Source organism: Zalophus californianus, chromosome 5 (genome assembly GCF_009762305.2).
Source record: "Zalophus californianus isolate mZalCal1 chromosome 5, mZalCal1.pri.v2, whole genome shotgun sequence".
Classification (NCBI taxonomy): domain Eukaryota; kingdom Metazoa; phylum Chordata; class Mammalia; order Carnivora; family Otariidae; genus Zalophus; species Zalophus californianus.
This window is the reverse complement of record NC_045599.1, coordinates 11854668-11873611: the sequence shown is the minus strand read 5'-3', so window position 1 is coordinate 11873611 and position 18944 is coordinate 11854668. Positions and strand designations below refer to the sequence as shown.

Genomic DNA, 18944 nt, shown 5'->3' with positions numbered 1-18944 from the left:
TTACATCAACACACATTTATTATCTCACAATTACCGTGGGTCAGGAGTCTGAGTCCTTCCCGTGGAATCTCACAAGGCTGCAATCATGGTCAGTTGGGGCTACATTCTCATCTGCAGGCTTGACTGGGAAAGAGTCCACTTCCTAACTCATTTGTGTTGTCTGTCGATTTATTTCCCGTGGCTGTGGGGCTGCCGGCAGAGGGCCTCGGCTTCTTGCCAGCTGCTGGTTGCCCTCAGCTCCTAGGGGTCACCCACAGTTCCTCACCATATGGCCACTTGCTTCTTCCAAGCCAACAAGGGAAAAAATCTCTACAGTAAGTTTCATGGCATAATAGAATTTTACATAATGCAACAACCAGGGGAGGGACACCCCATTTCCTTTGCCACATTTGCATGGTTAGAAACAAGTAACAGGTGGTGCCCACAGTCGAGGACAGAGGACTGTACTGAGATGTGAATACCAAAAGGCAGGGATGACTGGGAGTCTGTCTACCATAGCTTTGTTCCAATAAAACTTGATAAAAACAAAGGATGGGCTGAACATAGTTTGCTGACCCTTGGAATAATGAATAAGGTGTAGAAGACATTGTTTAAGGTAAGAGATAGAAATTCAAAGAATAGAGTTAGAGCAAAAGATTGGTCAGAGCCAGGAGAGCTATACAGAAAGAGAGTCCTAGAAGAAAAATTTCGTATTCTGATTCTATCCTATAAGATATAGATTATCTTACCATGTTAATAAAAAATTAAAAGTGAGATAGATTGGCATCATGTTTGAAACCGGTGATCATAGGATAGAGTTTTTATTAGAACTCCAAGTAAATTTAAAGGGAAGGGGCTCCATAGCAAGGTTTCTGCAATTCCGACTTAAATTCAAACCTACCTGGAACAATTTCAATAGAAACCCTGGTCATTTTCTTAATGATTATGAAAATGACAGCCAACATTTATTATGTGATTATTGCAAATCAGGAATTATGTTGTTTAACATGAATTCTCTCATTTAATCTACATGAACACTCCCATGTTATGTAGATTATTTTTATTCCCATTACAAAGATGAAGAAACTGAGCTTGAGCAAATGGAGCACCACAAAAAGTAGTGGAACTAGGACATGACTCTTAGTCTGTCCCAAGGGTCCAGACACTTAAGTCTTATTTCAAGTGTAATAGGATGCCTTTGAAGGGTTCCAAGCAGAGAGATGGTGTAATTAATGTGACTAACGTTCCAGAAATATCAGCTCTGTGTGAAGAGAGGGTTGAAGAGGGGTAGAGCGGAGGCAGGAAGGCCAGGGCAAAGGTGGTGGTATAGCCTGGAAATGGCAGTGCCCTGGAGATACATTTGCAAGCCATTTTGGTGGTAGAGGTGACAGGGCTACCTCATAACTGTAACGCATTCTACTCTCTCCTTGTTCACGACACTCTGGTCACATGGATCTTCTTTGGTCCTGAAAGGTGCTAAGCCTTTTCCAATCTCTGGGATGCTGGATGGGCCATTCTCATTGTCCAGAATGCTTTTTCACTCTAGTCTTCTATTGTTTACTCTCTTCTTCAATTGCTTTGTTCTACCTCATCCCACAGGACTCACTTCAAATCTCACTTCCTCAGAGAATCTTTCCTTGATGCCCCGATCTAAGTTTGGTCCTATCTTTTTCTCTAAATAGAAGCCAATTATTTTTCATCCCATACTTGTTCACAATTTATTACATTTTCTTGCTTTTTAAAAATTGACTGTTAAACATATTATGCTTTAAGAAGCCAGGAACCATATTTATTTTCTTCATCATTGTTAACACGGTGCTAGCCTATGAAGTTCCTAGAATCACAGGTACTCACTGAATATTTGTTGAGGAAATGAATGTCTGACTTCAGTGTCCTTACACTTAAATACCATGCTAGTACCGCTCACATTTGCTGATTATAGAAGTTACCAGTGTGACACAGCCCAAGTAATTAGGGATGTTCCAGTGTCCAGTTCTCTCTCACCCAATGCTCTTCCCAAAACCTGGTCCCAGGTTAAGGAGAATGTGGAGAACGACACGTGCAGTAGGAGAAAAGAGTGGTGAAGTTGTCTTGAGGCAGGTGAATTCTCCTTTACTGTTGGTGACGGTATAAATGGATATGGGCCTTTGGGAAAAGAATTCATCAATATGCAAAATGACTTTAAAATAAATGTAAGTAGGGGTGCCTGGGTTCCTCAGTCAGTTGAGCATCTGACTCTTGATCTCAGGGTCGTGAGTTCAAGCCCTATGTTGGGCTCCATGTTGGCTATGGAGCCTACTTAAAAATAAACAAACACATAAATAAATAAGTGTTTAAGTAAAAACATAAGAGCATACACAAAAAGGCATGTGTGTGTGTTTATGTATTTGCCTAAGATGTCTGAAAAGATATAGACCAAAAGTTTCCAAGTAGTTTAGGTGGGCACTTCTGGGAAGTGGGAGTGAGACTGGCAAAACAGGAACTTTTTTTTTTTTTTTTTTACTATGGGCAACTATGATTTTTATAATAAAATACCATTAAAGATAAAAATGGGAAATAAATCTTCATACTTCTTAGGTAATCCCACCTCTAGTAATCTATACTAATAAAATAATGACAGATGTGGTCCAGGCGTTATAAAGATAGGCCATCAATGAGTTCTACAGTATGTTAAAAAAATGCAAATAGACTAAATGTGCCAACAACAGATTAGGTAACGACATTAAAATTGTCTTAGATAATAAGGACAGGAAAAATGCTCACATGTAATGTTACACAAGCAAAGCAAAGTATTCAGCTGTATTTACGGCATTACTCCCATGTGTTAGGAAAGGAAGAGAAAAGAACGAGAAAGATATATGGGTAGAAAAAAACCTACTACAGTAAAATCTACCAAAATGTCATGAAATGGCCATTTTGGATGATAAGAGTCTATACTTTTAGGTTATTTCTTTATGATTTTTGGTTTTTCATCATTAAAAAGAATCACAAATTACTACTGGAGCATTGCAGGTATTATTTGTAGTAGGTGTAAAAATAGGACATTGGTTCCTTTCTGGCCTAAGTCTATTTGTGTTCAGTCCTCTGGTCAGGCACTCATGTTAAGAGTGCTGAGAGACGGGGTTCCAGCACTTGACCCTCCAACTCCCTTATTTCTATGAAAAAGTCACAGGTATTCAGCACTGTTTGGGAATGGTATTTTCTTTGATCTGTGTATCATAGCAACGCTGGCACCTTAAAGAATGACATGATCTGCAATTAAATATATTTTGGGAATAGTTATGTTTCTCAGTTGGAATCAGACCTTCTATTTGTCCTTTCTTCAATGCCTTTGGTCAGACTTTCTTAAACTAGACTCATCAACAGGAAACCACTTACCGCATTTTTGCACAGTTTTAGGTAATACTCCTAGAGAGTATAAAACCAGGTCTTTTAGGGAGCATAAAATGAGCTACTAATCGAGAATTTCATTTTGGACTGTCACGCTTAATTTAGATACCTACACTGGGAGTTAAATTGGCCATTAAACCAACGAAAACTTCTACCTATCCATATGGTCACTGTCAGGAGGCCCTAACAAATTCAACTTGAGATGATGTATGTGTTTTTGTATATAAGAAGTCTGAAGGAATAGTTACCAAAATGTGTAAGTAGTCAGGTTTTTCCCTCTGGAACTGGCAGAACAGAGTGTAACAAAATAAGACAGCTCCCATAAGCTACATATGGAAATAAATCCTGTTGTCTTAGAAACACGTCTTCCAGATATCTTGTCAATGGAAGTTTTAAGTTAACAGAACTTTTCAAATTAAATCAACTACGGACAGCAACTATACTACTTTCTGAAATCATCCAAACTCGCAATCGTTCTAAGCAACAACATAGAGCACACATACAAATAAGGGCATAAACTCCATACACTGAACATTTATTTGCGAGACCTTCAACACAGATACCTCATAGAAGGACTGTGATTTAATTTCAATGGCTGTTTGTTTAACCAAAGGACCTTTCTGAGATCAAATTCCTTCATATGAAGAAAGTCACGTTTGACTCAAATCAATGTCCATGTCTCCCTCAATTTCTCCCCTCCCAACTCCCCACTCCCACCGGCTCTGTTTCTCTCTGTGGAAACTAGAGAACAAATATTTCATTCATAAAAGATCCAACTGGTTAATATTTTTTTATAGGCAACCATACTCACGTTTATATATAGTCACAGCATAAAATACTGTGTACTTCAGTTCACCTAATTCTAAAACATAAAAATTTTATTGACTACAATTAATTAACATATTTATAGAAAGAAAATGTAAAAGGTATCTGTTTTGAAATTTTAAGGATAATGACTTAGCACTCATGACAATTATTTTTATTTATGATCTGAATCTCTCCCTTACTATGAAGTGAATCATTATTAACTTGCAGCACAAAGAAAAGCACACAGAAACCTGGACTATTATTAGATCATTACACTCAGACAAAAATATTAAAGTGCACTGAGAAGCTCCCACTGGAATTAACTGATAAACTACTACCAGCTCTCTTTTAAATTTCTTTCCTATGTTATTTCCCAAGCAAAACATCATTATACTCAAGGAAAAATAGAGTATCTGATTGCATTTGGTTGCCTTCTTGCTTTAATAAGATAATTACCAGAGTTTTGTATTCTAAGGTACACATTATCCCTTGTATCCAGGAACCCTCCTTGATACATAAAGGTGTCATCAAATATGTAAAAAATGAACAGGTCTGACAATAAAGCAAAAACAAGACAATAATAACAATATGGTATTTACTGTTTCCTTTTAAGCGAAAGCATTCTTTACAATTGTTTGCCGTTGGCTCACAGAAGGAGAGAATGGGTATTAGAAGCTCTCAAAACAATGATCTCCCTTGGCTGTTATTTCTCTAAGAAGCGGTAAGCTCTGTCATTTACAAGAAGAAAGCTACTGAATCCTTCAGAAAACATAACCTGGCAGCCCATCGTCAGTTCAGAATGATGAGGTGGCAGGAGTGTGATGGAGAAGCCAGTCTTTAGGAGCATCATGTGAGGGAATCCAGCTGCGCTTGTATGGTCTCCAGCTATTCATAAAGACAAAACAAGAGAAAAGTTGCTGAAAGGCAAGAAATGCATATGAAGGGCTGCTCAGAAACTTGCCGAGGGGAGGGACAGATTGGCAGCGGCAACCATGCATATTAAATCCATTCACATAGCAACAGATTCACCACGTAGGGAAGTTTTCTTTTCATATGAAGGTATTAGAATTCATGGCTGCAATCTAAGTTTTCCAATGTGCCAAGGAGGATTTCTAAATTCTACTATTTTAAGTACACTCAGCTGTTTTAATTTAAATGATCACTACACAAGACTTTTGAAGTTGGGGGGTAAGGGAGTGCATCTTTCTGGCTCACAAAGTCAGGATTTGGAAAGAAACATGACAAACACCCAAAGATAAATCTTTATAGGCCTGGCACCTCCCTTTCCTCTTGGGCCCAGAAATTAAAATATTTAATGTTAAATATACCTAAAGTGCCAGTGTGGCTAAGTACCACATAGTTCATTACTGAATGCTTTGCTTTAAAGTAACAATCCCATAGCTTTAATTAAAATCATTTCCACTTTCTTCCTGATTTAGTTTGTCAGATTCTCTTCGGCTCGGCAATGCTTCCCGCCGTGAAACATACGGTGTTTACAAGGGATGTTTAAAGAACTTAGCTCCATAACAGGTCACTTAAAAATAAGAATTCATAAAAAGAAGGCAACATTATGTAAAACCCCACATAGCAGAAATTATTTTAAAAATACAGACCTTGTTATAGAAATCAAACAATTCCTTGTGACTGAATTCCACAAGAACTTTCTCCACGCTCTGTAAGGAAGAAAAAGAAAGAATGAATTTAGTTGTATACAATGCACACTGCAGTTTTTTCTCTCTGGCTAGCCCCAGAATATGCCCTATTATTCTATGAATGGTTTAAAAAAAATACTTACGTGCTCCACTCAACCCCACTGTTGCTAGAACTCACAGACGCGCTTAATGACACTCCACTTTAGCAAAGGTTTCAAACTCTATAGGGACATCTGTTCTTTACGTTGACTCCACAAAGGTTAATAAAATAGAAGCCAGCAAGAGAACAATTTCATTATCTATTTTTTTTCAAGATAGAGATAATATAGGAGATTGTATTTCATCTTTCTCAGCAGTCCATTCGGAATCTAGTAAATACCATTACGCAAGACACTGGAGGCAGCATATCTGATTGAACGCATCCAGCCATGAATGCCTCCCGTCAGCACAGCTGCTGCCTCCAAGCATTAATCTAGCAGTTACGATCCTAACATGCTGAGATGGTTACCTTTCCTAATGTACAGACTCAGCAAAAGTCCACAATTAACATGACAGCTTCAAAGCGGAGACTTAACCATGCTCCTTCCTTTACCCTCAGATGTGACGGGGGAACCTTCGTGGGAGCCGTGGGTGCTGAGGGATATTGGGCACGTCTGCACGACGGTGCAGCCGACTGCAACAGGAATCCGGCTCACACCAACCTGCTTTGGGTTGACTTTGTAAACTGAGGGAACACTTAAAGTAGTTTCTGAAGATCGGTCAAACCTGTCTGTTTTATTCAAGGTACCTCTGGCAAATGAAAGTTAATGAGGAGAGAAGGCCAAGAATGGGCTTCCTGCTCTGACCACACTGTCATGCTCACGGGACATCCAACGGGCACCATGAACTGAAGAAGCGGACAAAGGTTGAAAAGAGACATGAATTCATGTACTTAATTGCTTGAGGTCATTTCCAACATTCTCCTAATTCTCCTTCTGTTTCTATGGCTACTTTTTTCTTTGTCTTATCTGTTTTAATGGTTTCCATTTCTACTTACAAAGCCAACATTTTCAAAATGAAGTATCTCCAGCTAACTCCAGGAGGGTCAATGGGGCTATGTTCAGATATGGCACCTCCTTTTTCAAGAAGCCAAGGTACAGAGGATCAAATTCCACACATTTTCTTTGCTCCTGTAACACCTACCTAGGTAGTTAAGCTTTAAAATGAATCAAGCAGCATATCTGCTTTAAAGCCTCATCCTTTAGGAAGGATAAAAAAGTAGTAGGCTGACACACACCATTGAACCTCCAAAGGTTCAAATCAGCATTATCTAGCAGTGCTGTATTTCCTCCCAGCAGTTAAAGGGAGAAGACAGGCCTCAGTTTACCCTACGGAAAAGCAAGGCAAGTTTATTACTTTCCCCCCATCCAAACGTTAGGAGGGCTGAAGACTGAATCAGTTTGTGAACAACTGGCTTGCTGTTCGCACACCCCGAGGTCACAGCTAAGCTGGGTTCTTGGTTCCTGGATTTTGCTTTGTTTCAAGTTAGTGTTTCCTAAAAGGTTGCACTGAGGAAAAGGAAGGAAGGTGACTTTGAAAACATACTTCTTAAAATAACAACAGCTAAATTAACATGTGTGCACATGCGCACCTGAGTGTATGTGTGTATGTATATATATATATATAGGGAAAGATATGTATATATATTTAGTGTCTTGCTTTACTGAAATACTTAGCCCCAAGAAGGGGAAATGCTGATACCTGAGATAAAATATGCAAAGAACTTATGCCAATGTCTGGCAGGTATAATCACTGATAGCTATTATCATTATCATTTCTCATTCAACTCACAGTGACTTAGGGAAGACCACGAGAATATGGGAGAATACAGGAGTGGCTTTAAGTGTTCCGTATCTACATGTACAGAGATTATTCTTAGAATTTGAGAATCTATGTTTACCCAAGGGGTGGCCAAGGGCAGTTGTTTAAGGAGGGTAGTGATGGAACTCAGATATGTAGGACAAAAAGGAAAGGGGGGCTGGCTAAGAGCCAACTCCCCGCATTGTCATGTTCTGACATGGAACCCTAGAAAGCCCAAGAATTCTATATCTAAATCTCGCCTTCCAGGACATTATTTAAGGTATGTTATCAAGAAAGGAGTACAGGTCGCATTTACTTAGTAGTGTGATAACTTCATGACTTTAAATTGAGATATATGGCCCAACACCTCCATTTTTACTCCTGCTTTAGGTCCCGCAAATATCAGGAATGGGTGTGATCAATATCCTTCCTTGGACCATGATGTTTTTAGGAGGAAAACACACTCTTAGCCTTTTTTGAGAATTTAACTAGAAAGTCACAAATCTGCTTTATCAAACCACAATCAACTCTCTAGCTTCATTGTTTACTCTTCAGAAAATGTATGGAACGTTCTGTTCACTACGGAAACATATTTTCAAACAACTTCTCTTCAGTTTCATGTCTGGACACAAATCAGTGGCAGTCGAGATTCAACAAGGATATAAGAAGTGCATTAAGTTTAACAAGAGTCCAATTATTAGTATTTCAGGGTGCTTGGGCTTGGACTGTCTAGCTCTATGAACACTCTGGCCTCTGACTCAACTCATGGTTCATTAGTATTTTTTGTTAAGGGAAGAAGAGAAAATAAAAATGAAATTCAAACCAGTGCCATCTCAGCTATACAGTCACAACTCTAACAACAAGCTTTCAGGAGGAAGATGTAGAAAATCATGGCTAGAGTAGTTCTTAGACTATATCTGACAATGGGTTTAATTATCCATGTGCTTCCTACCACTGCTAATAGATAATGAGACTTGACTATTTGGTCCCGTTTCCCCCCCCTCCCCTTAAAAGAATCAGAAAGATAGTCTCGATAATAAACTGTGGCCTATTATGTCATACTAAATAAGAAGAGAAATATCTTAGCGACATAAAACTATAGTTGCAAGTAATCAAAATGCACTGTCATTTTGTCAACCATATACCAAAAGTATTTTAAACTGAACTACATACCTCTAATCACTTGGTGAAACAAACTAATCATGTATGTATTTTTTATATACATGTGTATATAGACATATCTTTAGATAGTACTGTATTTTACTTTTTACATAGCCAAATGTTTTAAGAAAAAAGTTTATGAGAACATTATATCCCCATTCTTCCAGTAATCAGATACAAACAACATTTTCATAGAAGGCAAATTATACTTTAAGTTGAAGAATTTAAAAAAATGGTAATTCTAACAGGGAGTTTATACTGCCTTCTGAAGGAATATAATGACTAGTTAGGTACTAAAAATTATTTCTGGGAGGGCTTTTTACTGCTTGTGTGTTTAAAGGAATATCAATAGATACCTGCTATTATCCATGATAACTCATGGGTAACATTTAGCAGATTTGGTGAAGAAGAAAAAAAAAAAGTAAATTCAGACATAAAGGAAGAAAATGACAGTAATACAATAATGGTAGGGGCTTCAGCACCCCACTTACTTCAATGAATAGATCATCCAGACAGAAAATCAATGAGGAAACACTGGCCTTAAGTGACACATTAGACCTGATGGATTTAACAGACATACACAGAACATTCCATCCAAAAGCAGAATACATATTCTTCTCAAGTGCACATGGAACATGCTCCAGGAAAGGTTACATGTTAGGTCACAAAACAAGTCTTAATAAATTTAAGAAGATTGAAATCATATCAAGCATCTTCTGCTACCCCAGTGTATGAAAATAAAATCAATCCCAAGAAGAAAGCTGGAAAAACCCACAAACATGTGGAGGCTAAACAACATTCTAATAATAAACAATGGGTCAACAGAGAAAGAATAAATAAAAAAATACATTGAGGCAAATAAAAATGGGAACCCAACAGTTCAAAATCTATGGAACATAGCAAAAATACTTCTAAGAGGGAAGTTTATGGTGATACAGACCCACCTCAAGAAACAAGAAAAAAATCTCAAACAAGCTAACCTTATACCTAAAGGAACAAGAAAAGAACAAGTAAAATCCAAAGTTAGTAGAAGGAAGTAAATAATAAAGATCAGAGTGGAAATAAGTGAAATAGAGACCAAAAAAAAAAAAAAAAAAATCAATGAAACTAAGAGCTAGTTCTTTGAAAAGATAAACAAAATCGCTAAACCTTTAGCCAGACTCATCAAGAAAAAAAGAGGGCCCAAATAAGTAAAATCAGAAATGGAAGAGGAGGAATTACAACCAATACCACAGAAATACAAAGGATCCTAAGACAGTACTACAATCACATGCCAACAAATGGGATAACCTAGAAGAAATGAACAAATTCTTACAAACATACAATCTTTCAAGACTAAGTCCAGAAGATAGAGAAAATCTGAACAGACTGATCACTAGTAATGAAATTCGATCAGTAATAAAAAAAAAAAAAAACCCTCCCAACAAACAGAAGTCCTAGACTAGCCTCATAGGTAAATTCTACCACAAAACATTTAAACTAGAGTTAACACCTATCCTTCTCAAACTATCCCAAAAGACTGAAGAAGAAGGAATGCTTCCAGACTCATCCTATGAGGCCAGCATTACCCAGATACCAAAACCAGACAAAGCGACCATAAAAAAGAAACTGACAGGCCAATATCCTTGAGGAAGACTGATGCAAAAATCCTCAACAAAATATGAGCAAACTGAACTCAACCATACGTTAAAAGGATCATACACCACAATCAGGTAGAACTTATTCCAAGAATGCAAAGATAGTTCAACATCCACAAATTAATCAATGGGATACACCACACTAACAAAAAGGATAAAAATCATATGATCATCTCAATAGATGCAGAAGATGCATTTGATGAAATTCAACATGGAGTTATGATAAAAACCCACAACAGAGTGGATATAGAAGGAATGTACCTACAGCAGACCCACAGCTAACATCACATTCAGTGGTGGGAAGCTGACAGCTTTTCCTCTCGGGTCAGTAAGAAGACAAGGATGCCACTCTCGCCACTTTTTATTCAACACAGCATTGGAAGTCGTAGCCATAGTAATTGGACAAGAAAAAGAAATGAAGCATTCAAACTGGAAAAGAAGATGTAAAACTCTATGTGCAGATGACATGATACTAAATATGGAGAACCTTAAAGACTCCACCTCTAGAACTAATAAATTCAGTAAAGTTGAAGGATACAAAATTAAGATACATAAATCTGTGGCATTTCTACACAATTACAAAAAAATATCAGAAAGAGAAATTTAAAAAACAGTATTTCTCACAATTGCATCAAAAAGAATAAAATACCTAGGAATAAATTTAACCAGGGAGGTAAAAGACCTGTACTCTAAAAACCACATTAATGAAAGAAATTGGAAATGACACAAACAAATGTAAAGATATTCTGTGCTCATGGATTAGGAGAAATAATATTGTTAAAATGTTACTACTACCCAAAGCAGTCTACAGATTCAATGCAAACCCTATCAAAAAACCAATGGCATCTTTTACAGAAATAGAACAAACAATCCTAAAGTTTGTATGGAATCAAAAAGACCCCAAATAACTTAAAGCAATCTTGAAAAAGAAGAACAAAACTGGAGGTATCACAATCCCTGATATCAAGATATAGTACAAAGCTGTAGTAATCAAAACAGTATGGTACCAGCATGCCTGTGTGCGCGCGCGCACACACACACACACCACAGATCAATAGAACAGAACAGAGAGGCCAGAAATAAACCTATGCTTATACAGTCAATTAATCTTCAAAAAAGGAGGCAAGTACATACAATGGGAAAAAAACAGTCTCTTCAATAAATGTAGCTGGATAGCTACATGTGAAAGAATAAAACTGAATCACTTTCTTTCACCATATACAAACATAAACTCAAAACCAGTTAAAGACTTAAGTTTAAGACCAGAAACCACAAAACTACTGGAAGAAAACACAGGCAAAAGCTCTTCAATATCAGTCTGAACAAGACTGTTTTGGATCTGTCTCCCCAGGAAAGGGCAATAAAAGCAAAAGTAAACAAATGGGACTACATCAAACTAAAAAGCTTTTGTATGGTAAAGGAAACCATCAACAAAACAAAAAAGCAAACTACTGAATGAAAGAAGATATTTGTAAATGATATAACTGATAATGGGTTAATTACCAAAATATATAAAAAACTCACACAACTCAATAGGAAAAAGAAAACCCCCAAAATATGATTAGAAAATGGGCAGAGGGACTGAATAGACATTTCTCCAAAGAAGACTTACAGATGGCCAACAGACAGACACAGGCAAAGATGCTCAATGTCACTAATCATCAGGGAAATGCAAAACCAAACCATAGTGAGATATCATCTCATGACTTGTCAGAATGGCTGTTAACAAAAAGACAAGAAATACCAAGTGTTGGCAAGAATGGGGAGAAAAGGGAACTCTCCTGCACTCTTGGTGGAAATGTAAATTGGTGGAGCTACTATGGGGAAAACAGTATGAAGGTTCTTCAAAAAATTAAAAATAGGCATACCATATGGTCCAGCAATTCCATCTCTGGGTGTTTATGGAAAGAAAAACAACAACAACCAACAAATCACCAATCTGAAGAGAGATATGCACACCTATGTTCACTGCAGCATTATTTATAACAGCCAAGACATGGAAGCAACTTAAATGTCCATCAACAGATGAATGGACAGAGAAGATATAGTATATATAAACACAATGGAATATTAATCATAAAAAAGAAGGAAATCTTGCCATTCGTGACAACATGGATGTACATAGAGGGTATTATGCTAAGTGAAGTAAGTCAAACAGAGAAATACAAATACTGCATATTTTCACTTGCAAGTGGAATATAGAAAACAAAATAAAAGAATCAACAAAACAGAAACAGACTCACAGATACAGGGAACAATCTGGTGGCTGCCAGAGGGGAGAAAGGTGAGGGGATACGTGAAACAGGAAATAAGGATTAAAAGGGATAAACTTCCATTTACAGAATAAATAAGACATAGGGATACTATGTACACCACGGGGATATAGTTAATAATTATGTAACTGTTATGTATGGTGACAGATGGTAGCTAGAGTTATCATGGTGATCACTTTGCAATGCACATAAAATGTTGAATCACTTGCACTGAAGTGATTCACTGAAGCTGAAGTCGACCCTTGAACAATGTGGGGGTTAGGGATGCTAACCCCCCATAAAGTCAAAAATCAACATATAACATTTAACTCTGCCCAAACTCAAATACTAATAGTCCATTGTTGACCGGAAGTTTTACTGGCAACATAAACAGTCCATTAATCTATATTTTGTAAGTTACAAGAATTGTATACTGTTTTTACTTTATATACTGTATATACTTATCATAAAGTAAGCTACAAAAAAGAAAATGTTATTAAGAAAATCATAAGGAAGAGAAAACACATTTATAGTGCTGTACTGTATTAATGGAAAAAAAATCCATGTATAAGTAGACCTGCCTGGTTCAAATCCATATCGTTCAAGGGTTACCTGTAATATAATACTGTACATCAACTATACTTTAAGAAAAAGAAAATTCACCCTAGGGTTTTAGATGTAATGGATAACTCCTAGGAAAACTCTTTTTAGAGATGGACTACATGGGCCCCACAAAAATTGTCAGGTTATATGTATTTCTATCTTCCTTCTTCCTCTAAATGCAGACAACACGAAATTCCATAAATGTGCTTTTAAATACAAAGCATTACGGTTGTTTTTCATACACAAATAAAATATAGGCTCACAAACTATGGAGAGAGCCCAAATGTCCATCGACCGATTAATGGATAAAGATGTGGTACATATATACAATGGAATATTGCTCAGCCATCAGAAAGGATAAATCTTGCCTTTTGCAATGATGTGGATGGAACTAAAGGTATTATACTAAGCAAAATAAATCAGTCAGAGAAAGACAAATACCACATTATTTTACTCATATGCAGAATTTAAGAAAAAGCAGATGAACATATGGGAAAGGGGAAAAGAAAAGGAGAGAGGGAAACAAGCAAGAAGAGAGTCATGATGATAGAGAACAAACTGAGGGTAGATGGAGGGAGGTGGGGGGGGGACGGGAGAGATGGCTGATGGGCATTAAGCAGGGCACTTGTTGTGATGATCACTGGGTGCTGCATGTAATCACTGAATTCTACTCCAGAAACCAATATTGCACTGTATGTTAACTAAAATTTGAATTAAAAAAAATACTCGATTAAAAAAGTAAAAAATAAAGAATAGGCTCATATGATGATATGTATTCTGAAAGCCCTGACACTGGTAATCACCTACAATACCTCCTATTAATTTTAAAACAGTCCAAGGAGGCAGGCATGCCATAAAATATTCCTCTTTAAAAGACGAGCGCCTGGAGGCACACTGTGGTAAGAAAGCCACCCGAGGAAAACAACCAGGTAACAATGGACAATGAACTAGAAGAGTCAGAGCAGGAAGTTAAGGGCTATCCTGAACTGTTCTTTCCACGTGAGATAAAATATGGATGACCATCAATAGGTAAATGTTACTAGAAAAAAGGGAAGTAATTTAACGACATCCAACTAGGTCAAGATAGTATTATACACACTCCTCCACATAAATGAAGACTTTTTAAACATTAACAGGGAAGTCAGTGAGTAAGATAGTTTTTTGTTGTTATTGTTTGGTCGGGGGTAAAGAGGGTGGGTGATGTGTACTGAGTCATCCACACTACTACACGCTCCCTTTTTTGAGACAAAAGTGCTTGTACCCAACATGTTTCGGATGCTACGATAAATGACACCTGCTCATGTGAGAACAGGGCAGAATAATATTTTTCTTAGTTCTACACAATCTTCCCTAATCTAACTTAAAAAGTTTTTTTCCCCAGAAGAGTCTCCCCGCCAAAATAAAAAAAAAAATCTCTGTATTCCAAACTGCTATACTATCTCCCAAATATCCCCCACTTTCCTGCCAGTTTTTATTCATCTCCTTCCAGATGGAGTGCAGTTCTAAATGGATAAGATAAAATGAAAAAGCTAAAAGAAAATATTCATGAATTTCTCTATAACCCTGGGGTATATAAAGACTCCTTTAAAATGACATGAAAATACGCTAACTATATAATCTTTAGTTGGCAAATAAGCTGCTAGTAAATAAACTAACTCTAAAGAAAATGACTGATAATCAGTGAGAATATATTAAAATCCAGAACTTCCATTCATTGAGTCACATCATCAAAAGACTAAAAGGAAAGCCAGAGACTCATATGCAGAATATACACAAATGCCTATAAATCAATAAAAAAGAGGAAAAACTCAGTTGAAAAATGGATGAGAACATATACCCAAACATTGTGTTGTACACCTAAAACTAATACCATGTTGTGTCAATTATACGTCACGAAAGACAAAAAGAAAGCCAAGTGGGTGGTAGTGTTTGGCTGGCGTGAAGGAATGAACTAGTGGGAGACTCGCATGATGCCAGATGAGATTGTTAAAAGGGACTGCAGCTAATGTGCTGATCTCGAAGCCTGCCTGTGGAATACAAGTGGGAAAGAACCTAGAAATTATGGACAGACCTCCTCTTGGTAGGTTTCCTGGCAGTTTCCCGAACCAGAGAGGGGTACGTCCAGGCTGCTAAAGAGTGCCCCGGCTTGACAGCCGTGCTCTGATTTAAAAAAAGAAAAACAAAACAAACATACAAGAGACTTGGACAGTCACTTCACAAAAGATGTCCAAACAGCCAAAACCATATGAAAATACATTAGCAACCATACTGTGGGAAGACATGAAAATCTGTGAATCTGTGTAACTACTCTGAAAACTTGTCATACCCTATGACCCCAAAATTCACTCCTAAGTATTAGTATTATGTTCAACTGAAATGTACACATTTGGACACCATGAGGCTGGTACATGAATAATGAACAGAAACAATACTCAAAAGAACCATAAAATGGAAGTAACCGGAATTTCTTTCAACAGAAGAATATATAAATAAACTGTAGTATAGCAACACAATGGAACATTATACAGACATGAAAATAAACCAGAGCTAAATGTGATATCACACACGACTCTCAAATATCTAAATGTAAGAGAAAGGCACAGAAGACACATATTGATTGGTTTCATTTATATGAGGACTGAAAAAACAACAGCAAAAGAGGTTTTAGAGACAAATGCTTATGTGGGACCACTATAAAGTAAGCAAGTAACAAAGATATTACCAGAAGTATCGGAATAGTGATCCCCTCTGGGTGACCAGACAGAGGAGGAAGTAATTAGGAGGAGGCATAAGGGAGGCTTCTGATGTAATGACAATACTGTATAGATTTCTTGATCATGGGGGGCCAAAGGTGCTCTTTTACAAATCACTGCACTCTTTCTCTGTATGTGTGTCGTATTTCCCTGACTTAAAAAAAAAAAAAAAAAAGATGGCATTGCTAGGTGTTGAGTTCATTCATTCATTTTTATTCAATAAATACGGATTAAATATCTACAAGGTCTGGTCTAGACACTACATATACCTAAGTAGTGACAGAGACAAAAATTCCCCTCCTTCTAGTTAATAAAAGCAGACAACAAATAAGATTTGTAACACTACCACCACCGCCAATAACAATCTACATACATACATGTGGGAATGTCTGTTGGTGTTCAGTGTTAGGAAGAAAAATGAAGCAGGGAAAGGAGATGTGTGTCTGGAGGTGGGTAGGCGGAGATTCAGTGGTAGGTGGCCAGGAAAGGTCTCACTGAGATGGTGACATCTGAGTTAAGATTTAAAAGAAGTGAGGGAGAAAAAAGACAACCCATAGGATGGAAGAAGATCCTTGTAAATCATCATCTAGTAAGAGTATAATACCCAGAATATATAAAGAACTCCTGTAATTCAACAACAAAAAGACAAGCCCAATTAAAAAAAAAAAAGGCAAAGGACAGAACAAAAAAGATACACAAATGGTTAGGTAAGCACATGAGAAGATACTCAACAACATCAGTCATTAGGCAAATGCAAATCAAACTGCAATGAGAAACTAAGGAGGATATAATTTTGGGGGGTGGGGAGGAGAAAACCCAAGTGTTGGTGAGGATGTAGGGAAATTGGAATCCATATACATTGCTAGTAGGAATGTAAATTGGTGCAGTGGCTGTGGAAAACAGCATGAAATTCCTGAAAAAGTTGAACAAAGAATTACCATATGACCCAGCAATTCCCCTCCTGAATATATACCCAAAAGAAATGATAACAGGGACTGAAACAGATACTTGTACACCAATGTCTCTAGTATCTTTTTAACAGCTATTTAAGGCAACATGTGGATCTAATAGCAGTTAAGATTTTGATGAAAAGATGATAGTGGAAGCAAGACCATAAGAACAAATAAACATTACTCAGAGTAGTGCATTTTATTCATGTTTACTCCTCCCTCAACCATCAGTTTAAGCCCTGCTGTGGGCTGAGTTGTGTCTCCCCAAAATTCACATTGAAATCCTAAACCCTGGTACCTCAATTTGTAACTGTATAGAGCGTTGAGGTCTTAAAAAGGTAATTAAGGTAAGATGAGGTCATGTGGATAGGCCTGAGTCCAACAATGACAGGTGCCCTTATAAGAGGAGATTAGGACCCAGACACACACAGAAGGAAGACCATGTGAAGACACTGGGGGAATATGGCCATCTACAAGCCAAAGACAGAAGTCTTAGAAGAAACCAATCCTGCTGACATCTTGATCTCAAACTTCTAGCCTCCAGACTGTGCATAAATAAATTTCTGTTATAAGTGACCCAGTCTGATGTACTTTGTTCTGGCAGCCCTAGCAAACTCAGATAGACCCCATCTTCTGGGATGGACAGAAGAGATCTTTCTTCTAAGAAAAATGGAAAGCCATTGGAGAGTTTTAAGTGTAAGAATGATATAATTGTATCTACATATTAACAACTGCCCTTGGCTTTTATTTGTAAATGGAGTTGGCCAAACTGGATGTGGAGAGACCAGTTAGGAGGCTATTGCATTAGTCCAGGCCAGATAGTGATTTGACCTAATGTGATGGCAACAGTGATAAAGTAGAAAAACTTGAGATATGGTTTAGAGGTGGAAGAGACAGCACTTAGTGAGAGATTTGAGTAAGAGTGTGTGTGTGTGTGTGTGAAGGAACAGAAGAAGTCAGAATAACTCTCAGCTTTCTGGCAAGAGAAACTGGACGGCAGCAGCGGAGATAAGGGAACTCTAGAGATTTGAAGAAGGAGAGAATCAACGGGGCAGTTCCAGAACACAATGAGCTTGATTATGTGAGATTTCCCTGAAAATAAATGAAATAAGTCTAGAAAGCCAAAAAAGAGACTAAGGTAAGAGAAACATACTTTATATTTTGTTATGATATATTGATACTTAAAACAGCAAGAGTGTGGTGTGTCTGGGTGGCTCCATCAGTTAAGCCTCCGGCTTTTGATTTCGGCTCAGGTCATTATATCAGGGTTGTGGGACAGAGTCTCACTTTGGGCTTCGTGCTCAGCAGGGAGTCGGTGTGAGGATTCTCTGCCTCTGCCCCACCCCTGCTCATGCTCTTTCTCTAAAATAAATAAATACTTATTAAATAAATTAAATAAATATAAATATAAAATTATTTGTTAGATAAATAAATAAATCTCGAGCACAGAGCCTGCTTAAGATTCTCTCTCTTAGGGTGCCTGGGTGGTGTAGTTGGTTAAGCGGCCAGCTTGATTTTGGCTCAGGTCATGATCTTGGGGTCCTGGGGTCGAGCCCCTCTCCCTTTGTCCCTTCCTTTGCTTGTGTTCTCTCTCTAAAATAAGTAAATCTTAAAAATCAAACAAATAAACAAACAAGAACAAAACTGCAAGAGTGGTTGCCATTGCACGGGAAAAGAATGCAGTATGAAAAGAAAGGGAAGCCTGGGGCTGAAACCTATGGAATTCCAGTATCTAGGGTAGGTGGGTGTTCCATAAATGACAAGTACCACCAGGCCCACAAATTATGTGCAGAGAAATTAAGTTAAGAGCACTGACAGCTGCATGGTACGTGGTAATGTATGGTGGGCATTTATTACATGGATCAAAATAATTTAGTGAGTTAGTATACAGGCAATAAAACTGGGTAGCTTATTTTTAAAT

At 37.5% G+C, this 18944-nt stretch overlaps 1 protein-coding gene across 1 annotated transcript in view; it reads right to left on the bottom strand.

The window, feature by feature from the left end:
- Window positions 1-4757: 4757 nt before the first annotated feature.
- COMMD10 (COMM domain containing 10) overlaps window positions 4758-18944 on the bottom strand; it is a 197436-nt gene continuing 183249 nt past the window's right edge. Inside the window, exons 6-7 of the mRNA XM_027606892.1 lie at window positions 5790-5849; window positions 4758-5061 (exon numbers count right to left, since the gene is read on the bottom strand). Coding sequence (XP_027462693.1) covers window positions 5023-5061; window positions 5790-5849 — 99 coding nt within the window. The 3' untranslated portion in view covers window positions 4758-5022. The remainder of the gene's footprint in view (window positions 5062-5789; window positions 5850-18944) is intronic.